This window comes from Rhea americana, unplaced genomic scaffold, assembly GCF_003343005.1.
Source record: "Rhea americana isolate MKP2758 unplaced genomic scaffold, rheAme1 scaffold_15, whole genome shotgun sequence".
Classification (NCBI taxonomy): Eukaryota; Metazoa; Chordata; class Aves; order Rheiformes; family Rheidae; genus Rhea; species Rhea americana.
In genome coordinates this window covers 314,547-324,563 of record NW_028185594.1, presented here as the reverse complement: position 1 = coordinate 324,563, position 10,017 = coordinate 314,547, and the positions used below count along the sequence as shown (strand labels likewise).

General features: G+C 44.7%; 1 protein-coding gene across 1 annotated transcript in view; it reads right to left on the bottom strand.

Annotated features, from left to right (window-relative positions):
* Window positions 1-213: 213 nt before the first annotated feature.
* The window catches only part of FN1 (fibronectin 1), a 75,147-nt gene continuing 65,343 nt past the window's right edge, over window positions 214-10,017 (bottom strand). The window contains exons 36-47 of the mRNA XM_085299540.1: window positions 9,754-9,841; window positions 9,384-9,560; window positions 8,967-9,056; window positions 8,557-8,736; window positions 7,691-7,780; window positions 6,397-6,863; window positions 5,700-5,838; window positions 4,044-4,208; window positions 2,665-2,790; window positions 1,917-2,023; window positions 1,496-1,606; window positions 214-1,060 (exon numbers count right to left, since the gene is read on the bottom strand). Of these exons, the coding sequence (XP_085155666.1) occupies window positions 986-1,060; window positions 1,496-1,606; window positions 1,917-2,023; window positions 2,665-2,790; window positions 4,044-4,208; window positions 5,700-5,838; window positions 6,397-6,863; window positions 7,691-7,780; window positions 8,557-8,736; window positions 8,967-9,056; window positions 9,384-9,560; window positions 9,754-9,841 (1,815 nt within the window). The 3' untranslated portion in view covers window positions 214-985. The remainder of the gene's footprint in view (window positions 1,061-1,495; window positions 1,607-1,916; window positions 2,024-2,664; window positions 2,791-4,043; window positions 4,209-5,699; window positions 5,839-6,396; window positions 6,864-7,690; window positions 7,781-8,556; window positions 8,737-8,966; window positions 9,057-9,383; window positions 9,561-9,753; window positions 9,842-10,017) is intronic.

Below are 10,017 nucleotides of genomic sequence, written 5' to 3'. Positions count from 1 at the left end.
CAGTGTGGCATACATACTCAGAGGTCTCTGTGCTCTATTGGGGCACAGGGGCACATCTGGAAGTCTTTAATTAACAAACATTCTCTTGAGGTTTACTTCATGCTTCAGAGAGATGTTTGTTCCATCTTGTTTCAAGGCAATGTTACTCCAGATCAGAACAAATGTCTTCTTCCTAGATTCCATGGCAGCAAAGAGAATCACTTAAACTACAAATCTGGTTTGTAGATCTTTTTATTAAAAGAGTTGTTTTTTTTCCTTTTCCACAGTAGTAAAGCTTTGGCACTTACAGTATAAAAATAATCACTGATCATAATTACACCAAATTCCTCTTTGTCAACTGCATCCTAAGTGTCTTCAATACATTTTATTCCAATATAAAAACACTTGAAGGTCAGGGGAACAAAACTGATAAATAACAGTATGAGATATAAAGATACAGCTAGAAAAATACTAGGATCGTTAAGAAATAATTAGGACTGTGCATATTTTAAATATCACAGTGATGGGTTTTGCTGTTCCTATCTTATTGCTGGCTGCACGCTTATGTGAAAGCAGAAGTGTTTGGTGGACTTTCCTATCTCTAAAATTCAGTAATGTCATTCTCAGTTTTTGTTGCGTGGCTTGGGAACCTTTAATTTCTACGCCTCTCCCTCCTCCTTAATATTTTGATCCCCCACCAATTTGTGATTTAGTGTCTCCCCACTTTTTTCTTTAGATTTGAAAATACTGACTGGTATTGAACACTTTGAGCTAAAACAAGGCAATACACTGCTATGAATCATGAGAAAAGTCTGAAACACTCCAAGAGTGGCACTTGGAGAAGCTGTGAGTTGAGCTTAAGCTGGGAAAATGGCTCCAAAGCAAAGGGCCATTTTGAAAGATGCAGTTTGCTAGCATCACTCCAGTTTGGATGGTAAATCGTGGCAGRTAAGTATCTATACTTTGGTTTGTCTGTTGCCATTGCTGCAAGAAGTCTTGCTGGATGTTACTTTCCCCGTGGATGTTGTGTGTCTGCCTGTACATCTAAGGGCATGAAACACTCAATTGGGCAGTTGACGTTCTGTCAGGAGGGAAGGAAATCAGTTAGCGCTCTGTCCTGTCAGGGCAGACACTCTTGTGGTTTTAACTGAAAGCTGTTGCCAGCCTGTGTAGCTGTTCAGCTTTTTCAAATCATGCAGCTGGTTTAGAGCAACGAGTGAAGACTAGGCAATAACTACATGCACTACCACCTCGCGAGAGCATGCAGGCACATCCCATCTCTAGCCCACAACAGCCTCAGAAGTCCCGCTCACGTGAACAGTGGCCARCACCATGCTTAGAAGTGAGCTCAAGATTGAGCCCTTTGCTGCACAAAAGGCTGGTTTGCTGGATCAGTGGTTATCATGCACTTGTGAATGAAAGCTGCGCACTGCTCTGATCCCCTGAGCCTTACGCATTTTTGTGCCATAGACCAGACTCGCAGTAAGGGAGGGCAGAGAAGGGGAAGTATACTCACAGTGTTTGTAGCCTGATGGTATCTCTGTGTAAACTGTGTGTAGGTATGGCCAGCAGAGCCTTCAGGGACCACCTCCACGCTGGGTCTGCGGCAGTTGTCACAACGCCAGCCCTAGGGGAGCAGAAGGCACGTGCGCTGGTCAGACTGTGCTGCTGAAGATTACCCAGGAGCTCCCATCTGCCAGCATTTGTACACGGGGGGTACAGCTCCACCACCACCGATGAGGTTGCTCCCATTTTAAGATGCAGCCTCTCAACCCACATCCCTTTAAGTGCTTAAGCTCCTGTATTAATTACTTCTCTTACTATAAGAGCCTGTTTTGGCCAGTAGAGCCCATGTGACCGAAAACCCAACGGTGTACTCCAACACAGCCTCTTCTCCCCATTCCCAGTGTGCAGCATGCCAAGTCCCTCCTGTTTACCTGCTGTCCTCCATAACAAGTACAGGAGCAGATGGCCCCAAAGTATTCCTTCTGCCACTGCTCTCCTACTTGGTACATCTTCCCATCATCATAACACGTGGTCTCATCTGTCAAGAAACAGGCACAGCTCAGTTGCATGATCTGTGCTTGGCCTTAAGCATTAGTGGTGCAATGTGCTGATCAGAACAGGTGCCTCAGCCCCAGCTTTCTCCCTTTTTGGCCAGAGGTTGGCAGAAGAAACATCAGTCATTTTTATAGTTCTCTAGACACTTTGAAGTAGAAGATGAGGGCATTTGCCTGACAGAAGCAATGTGGTTTCATTTATATTACAAAGACTAGAAGATCTTCAAGTGACAGGCCCTGCAGAAGTGTCCTGTGTTATTCATTAGGGTAATCTACACCACCTAGTCTGCTAACACATCCCTCTTGTGGCTCCAGGGCCAAAAGGCAGATGCAGAGCAGGCTGTGACCTCAGCTAACAAAAAGAGGATTTCTCCCTCTCTCCCTCTGTGTAAAAAAAAAAAATATAAAAAAAAGAAAAAAAAAAAAAAAAAAAAAAAAAAAAAAAAAAAAAAAGCTGGGAATATGAGTTTCATGCCTCTAGTTCCCACCAGAACAGATTTAATCCATCTCTCCAGAAACATGAATCGGACATGTTGATTCTCTGCTCACCACCACAGCATTAATCAGAACAGCTGATGGTCCCCGCTTGGGAGCTCAATTAAATTAACATCAGAAAGTGACTTACGAGGTTCACACTTGAATTCTCCCTTTCCATTTCCAAGGCAGGTGCAGCTCATCATCTGGCCATTCTCTCCCTGCCGGTCCCACTTCTCYCCAATCTTGTAGTTTACACCGTTATCATGACACCACTCTGGAGAAGGCAGAGGAACAAGAAGCCAGGAGTTATGCTATGTGCTGCAGTGACCAGCAGGAGGAAAACTGCTTTGTGTTGTTTCAGGAACCAGCAGGAAAAGGAATATTTTGAGCTCATGTAAGTCCCAGGGAAGAAGTGTGTTGCAGCTGGAAGTGGGTTCAACTCCTCTAACATTTAACTGGTGAGGACTGGGGAATGGGTAGAGGCTCTTAGGAAAGGACTAAGTGGAATGTGACAAAAGACTGGGTTGGGAAGGAGGGTTGGCTAATGGGAGGAGAGAGAAAGAAAAAGGAGTTTAATAGACCTGGGACAGGAAGAGAGAGAAAAATACATTAAATGCTCCTCTTTTGTAAGCAAATACCTAGTAAAACTGTATCACAGCGCATAACACAATGAGTAAGCCATGTGTATTGATGAAATACAATCATTAGTCCTGTAGAAAAAGTCTTTCCCTGCAGTCAGTCCTCTGAGCCTATGTAAAGTGCAAAAATGCCCTCTTTCCTTAGCTTACTCTGTAATTTAAAAACACCATTTAAATTAATTGCATGCGTTGCATTAACCACTCAATTGCTGATTTTTGTTCTATCCCCTTATATGCAAGACAAACTTCTCCACATAAACCACAGTCCTGTGCGCACTAAAACTTAGTGCTRTTGCAGCTGGGGTTACCTCCTTGAGGGAGCTTCAAAGAGACACTGAGAAGAGGAGAAAACAGGCTCTGCAAGGTGCCTTACAAAGGCTGTCTGCAATGCAAAACAGGCTTTGGACTTGCTCTTATGTTCACTGAAATGCATACAAGTCCTGTCTGGCCCCCTGCAGTAATGTAGATAATGAGGAGATGAAGATTCAATCATAATTCAATAGTCAAAGCTGTCTTGTTAAATAACTACTCAGATTCTTTCTTTCAGGCATGCGGTCTATCTCACTTTTACACATTACCGAGACTTACCTGGCAAGAATAGGGAAATTAAGAGAAACATTTAGCTTTYGTGGAAAAAGTCATTACATATCAACACAATATTGATTGCTGCTGATGCAATGAATTTGCCATTACTAGATAAGCTGCATAGCTCAGAAGTAACTAAAGTTTTCCATCACTGGCAGTGATGGAAAAATACCAGTCCAATTTAAAAACTTGAGAACCTGCATTCATTTGCTTCATGTTTGGATCAGATTGGCTCTGTCAAACATGCTACTAGCGCTCCRGGAGATTAGAGGTGGAGATGGATGGTGGAAAGCAAGCTACTCACTAGAAGAATCGCATCTGAAATGACCACTGCCAAAGCCCAAACACTGGCACCAGAGTTTAAAGCCAGTTTCAGATAATCGCTCCCATTCCTCGCCAATGGAATAGAAGGAGCCAGTGTAAGTGTCATAGCAGGTGTCGTCAGTGGGCTGGTTTAGTCCTTCAGACACTGGAACGAAAAAAGGAGAAAGGAGCATTAAACACCACAGCAGTAGGAACGACTAAAACAATTTTCTCTGACTATGTGCATTTTTTTTCCTTRCAATATCCTGGTAGTAATGGAGCTACCCCATGGGCATATACTTGATGGCTCTGTCAGCAGTTCAGACTCCCTGTGATTTATTTTCCATTTGCATGTGTCAGAGCAGCTGAATGATAAAAACCTGATATGAAGGTTATTTTCACTTTGCTTTGCCAAGTTTCGAGGAAGTGTGAGTTCCTGGCTCTGCTGTTGAAGCACAGCAATCTGACTTAGCCTGTTTTTAAAAAAAGTGTGCTGTGAGATGCTGGGGAATGACTTGAGGTTGTAGGTGCAGAGACACTTATGAGGGCAGTTCAGACCCTAGCTCAGAGCAAGGGGGTRGAAGGAGGAGGCCTTACAACCGTACTGTTGGCTAGACAGGTCCCCCCCTTGGGTGTGTGCATTGACTGGAAACTGAGTGTTTTTGGTGTGTAATAACCAAACGAACTAATGTTCTCAGTTCAGTTTGTGACAGATACGAGGCAATTGGGATGCTGGAAGGTGGGAACAGCATSCTTGTTTCCCAAGGAGGCAGGGGCAGTGGAGAGGGGCAGGCATAGAGAGACCGACTAGGCAGGCAAAGCAAATCATTAGCTTCTCATTTCTTCTCCCWTCCTGCCCTCCCATTCTTTTTAGCCTCAAAATATACAGCATGGGGAGGAAAAACAAAAAACATTGAGCATATCCCTGTGCTGCTGAGAGCAAAGCCTGGATCCTGCAGGGTGTGTGTGGGCTCTGGACTTTCCAGCTGTGGCAAGTGCTGCCCCTGACCACAAGTACTTGTGGTTGGTCACATGGCTCCCCAAGTGCTGCCTGTCTGTGTTAATCAGCATCTCTGCAGGCAGCCTGCCCCACTGCTGGGCCTTCCCCGTGGCCGAGCGGGGCTGCTGGTTATTTGCCGGTGGCTAACCAACACAGAGCCGGTGGCAAAAGACAGACAAGACGACACGGCAGTTAAGCTGTTCGCCAGGTCTTTCCATCCGCACGATGTATTGTTGCGACAGCAGGTCTTCACCACTGGGTAGGAATCTGTGACACCAGCATAACTCAGGCTTGAAGAGCAGCAAATACCAAATCTTTCGCTATCTCTTGGATACAGACTGCAGAGAAGTATGTAGAGCCTCAAGGCCCTGTCTTCCCAATTACAAGCAGTAACGTAAAACTAAAATCACATAAAACTTCCCAATTAGGTGACAGCACAGAAGAGCTCTGGTTACACCACCAGTGTGATATAGTTGTCTGAAACCAGTGGAGCTCACAGATCATTTGGCCCATTCCCTGCTTTCCACATACTTTCCATGTCTAAAGAAGTTTCCTTTCTGAACGATCCCCAAGCTTGGGAACCAGGATGCTTTGGGTAAGAGACATGGGACAGAGACCGTAAAGGTTCATGYTGCTGCTTACAAAGCTTTTACCTACCAGTATTGCCAACTGTGACCACCTCCTCCAGCACTTTTTGTTTCCGGTGATCTTTCAGGGCTTCCACAATGATGTTGTAGGTGGCCCCTCTCGTAAGGCCAGTGAGTGTAGCACTAGAGGAAGTGCCAGGAACTCTGAACTGTAATGACAGGCAATGCTAAGTCACCAGAGGGGGAGGAGTGATTACACTTCAGCTTGCAACCTGATCACAGGAAAGACTGGCTATTCGGGTTGACCTCTATGGGGTATACAACGTCAGCCCATTCCTGCTACATGGCTTGGGATCAAGTTTAACTCAGCGTTGTGTGAAGAGTGTCCTAGATGGGGTTTCAAAAGGGATTTTGAAGAATAGAGAAACCAAGGCAGAAGGGCATCTTTGGCTTGAAGGAGCAGCACCTGAGTCTTTGAAACCTCTAGAGTGAACTCCCAGTTGTCTCCCTGACTGCCCCTTTCCATGTGAAAAGTTAACACAGACAGCATTGCAAGGGCTCTGTCCTTTAGTGGTTTTATCCAGTAGCTTCCTCCATGAATGAAAAGGGCATTTAACCTTCCTGCTCTTTCAGCTACGCATTAACRCGGTTCTTTAAGACGAATCCAGCTGCCATCCCCTTAACGTAAAGGGCTGGRATCCCAATAGACATCAGCCACCATGGTGAGTCTAACACTGTATCTGTACTGAGAAAGACAGTTCAGTTACCTGTAAAGTATCTTCATCCTGGTTGACTGGCTGACACGAGATGATGTATTCGGAGCTCTCTAGCAACGGCCTCCAAGAGATGGTTGTCTGAGAAAGAGCTTCTTGACCTGTGGTATCGTTGCGCCTGGGCCCTTGAGAGTGAGGGTATGAAGGTTCGACAATGATTGGCACTTGATACCCAGGGATTTCAATTGTTTCATCTACATTTGGTGGTTGCCGTCCTGACCCAGGCCTAAGGGGAGTTGCTGTTGTGGGTACAGGCCGTCTGTAGCCGTGCTCCTCAAAGAAGACTTGCTGACCCTGGTGTCCTATTGTCTGTGGGTGCCCAGACGTGCCTGGAAGTTGGATACCGTTTCCATTGTCATACCTATTGTTTGTGAGGTAAGGGGTCCCCTCATCAATGGAAGGTACGTCGAGAATGTCGGGCTGGTTGGGGTGTGGCCTGGTAATCAACGTGGGAAGGTCATCTAGCCAAAGAAAGGTTAGAAGCCATAAAGCAAAGCGTAGTAAATTAAACAGCTGGAGTGGAGGTTGTAAACCACTCCAAGCAAAGATTAGCAGTCTTTCCAAGGTGCAACACACTTTTTATGATCTTACAGTGACTACTGCAAAGGTAATGATTTCCAACTGTACATACATTTATATATACGTTATATAAATATATACTTCATATGAAGGCATAAGAAGTGTGTTGGTATGAAATTTTCATACAGCCAAGCGAGATTTGAACACTGCACCCCAAAGAAGCCACTGATGCTCAAATTGAGAAGGCAGCATATTATTGCAAGAGATATTCACAGGTTATCAGTTTAAGAAAAATCACTGGTATGCAGTAAGACACTAGCTCCTAGATCACATTTGGGTCTCCAGCTCATATTTTGTTTGCCACAAATATCTCAGTCTCATACTGCAGAGGGGGGCTGAACAGAAGTAAAGGAAATTTAGTGGGGCAATAAATTAATGGATCCTGCTTTTGATGCCATCACGAGCTAGAAGAAAATGCGAACATTAACCTTGATTAAATTATAAATTAGGTATCCAGGCAAGAAAACCGCCAAGCATAATGTTCTCTTTCTTAGTGTCTAAATGCAGCCAAATATGATTCAAATAATTTAGGAATCTTATCTCCTGCATTCTAGAAACAATTCTCTTTACAAAGCCTATTTGACCCATAAGAAAAGTCTGTGGTTTAATGGCAAGAACGGGACATTTTAAATATTATTTCAGTCCTGAGACTGTATTCCCCAAGGGGAAGACATCGGTTGGCACACAACAATGCAGAGCTTTATTTTACCTGTCCTTTTTCTGCCAATCAATGGTTCACTCTTTTGATTGTTCTTCACAGCAATAATGTAGATGATGTATTCAGTTCCTGGTTCCAGACCTAGGGAAGAAGGACACAAAACAACCTTGTATTTGAACGTGTGTGTGGCAGGGAGTCTGATGATAAAATAAGGCGACGGTGAGCTCAGTGGAAGACAAAGCTTTGTTCTTTTATTGTGGTTTCTAATGCCAGACAGTGGGTTTATGGGTACACCTATCCTACAAATACAATTCATTTTTCTAATCAAAGCAGCTGTAAGATTAAAAAAAAATCCACAGATGTTTCATTCTATTGCCATCACAACTGTCATCTATTCAAGCAAAAATCCCCTGACCCTGGCGTCCTATCAGTTGCGTATACTGAAGATTCAGTGTGGTTTCTATCTGCAGCATCCCCAATCCCAGCTGACCTGGTGAGATTTCAGTCTGTTCTGAGGAGCAGGGTGCTGGATTACTCTTGTACTGTCCCCAAAACAGAGCATGAACAAAGCTAGGCTTTCATACTCTATGTGTGGGGGATTTCCTTAGCCCCTTCTCTGCAGCAGTATTAACCTTTGCCATACCTGCTCGGCTGCACGCCTGGCATATTTAGAGTACGTAAGAGGGTTGAGAGTGTTCACAAGATGGAACCAAACAGCTTCCTACTATTTGCTTGCTCCTATTTAGGGGGAGAAACACAAGCTCTGCAAAGTCTTCTCCTCACAGTACTAAGATCCAAACTGCAYGTAACCATACCTGCCTCCCATTCTRTGTTCAGTCCTACATACGATCATAGAAGAAAAGCAATTCCAAGTTTAAGAGATTCAGGCGAAGCACAAACAAAGCACAAATGCGTACCAGTAATCGTAGCCTCGGTGGTGCTGGGCCGAGGGCGAGGCAGAAGCTCCTTGGGTGGTGAGCCAGGTTTCTCATATCTGATGATATAGCCTGTGATCTTGGCTCGAGGAGGCTGCCAAGTAGCCAGAAGGGAGTTGCTTGTGGTTGTGAGGAAGCGCAGGTTAGAAGGAGCATCAATAGCTAGGTGAAAACAAAAGCAAACAAGTCAAATGCAGTAAAGGCATGTATATCCTTCACCCAGCCTGCATTTCTGGGACCATGGTCACCCTTTTCAAACTCGGGAGAAGATACTGCTCTAAGTCCCGATAAGTAACATATGGGACCAGATGCAAGGATATGTGCATATTCTGCCTGACCATATGCAATTACTGTGCATTAGCATGAGCAGAAAAGACAGTAAATATCATTACCGGTGGAGGCATCAATCACTACTGGGGAACTGCGTGCATTCTCGTTCAGAGTGTAAAGGTAGATCTTGTAGTCGTTGCCAGGTTGCAAGCCTGAAATTGAAGTTGAAATGCAAGTGTTAGCTCTTCCTTGCAAAAACAGTACATGGCAATGTACTGACAGCTGCTATGGCTGTTACTGCTGAAGGCTTTTTTTTGTGTGTGTGCGCGCATGTGTTGTAAAATTAGTCTGAGGAAGCCACCTAAAAGGGGCATCAGAATGTCTTTTAACAACTTCTTGGAGACTAAAGTGACTCAGACATTCCCACCTTTTTTCTCATGTATTAGTTCTCAAAAAGGAAATATTACAAAGCAAGATCCCAGTGTATCTTCTGGGATACACTSCAGAAACACCTGCCTGTTTATAATCACCTCACTTACCTGTGATAGTGTAAGTCCTAACATCAGGGCTGATAGTCCTTTGAATGGGGGGCTGGCCACTTGCTGGGATGGCGTCAACTTGAAAGCCAGTGATGGTCTCAGTCTTGGTCCTCCAGGTAATGGTGATGGTTGTCTCAGTGGCATCTGTCACCCGGGCTCTGCGGGGGGGACTGACATCTGCACAGAGAGGAAGAGGTCTCCTGTCAATACCTTGGGCATGGTGAATCTTAGCAATTAATTAAGTTTATAAAGGCCTTTGTTAGAGCTTTGTATAGAGCCCTGCTCTTGACATGACCCATTTGATCTTTGCCTCTGGGCCCCTGCACCCAGCACAGTACCAACTGGTCATTCATGGAGTGTCACTGCTTACTTTCAAGAGTGGTGACCACCCCCTGGGCTGGTCGGCTGGTCAGAGAGTCCTTCAGGGCATAGACACTCACTTCATACTTGGTTGCCACCTAGAACAGACAAAGTTACGCTATGTTACGAGAAGGAAACATTCCTACCCTTGTTCAGTGTTTGGTAGAGCTACAATCCTTGGTCACCAGWTACTGAAGCATGAAAACTTGAAAAAATCCAAATCAGTGAGGGATTAATGGGATGATTATAATTTCCACTAGTAATAAGCAAGAGG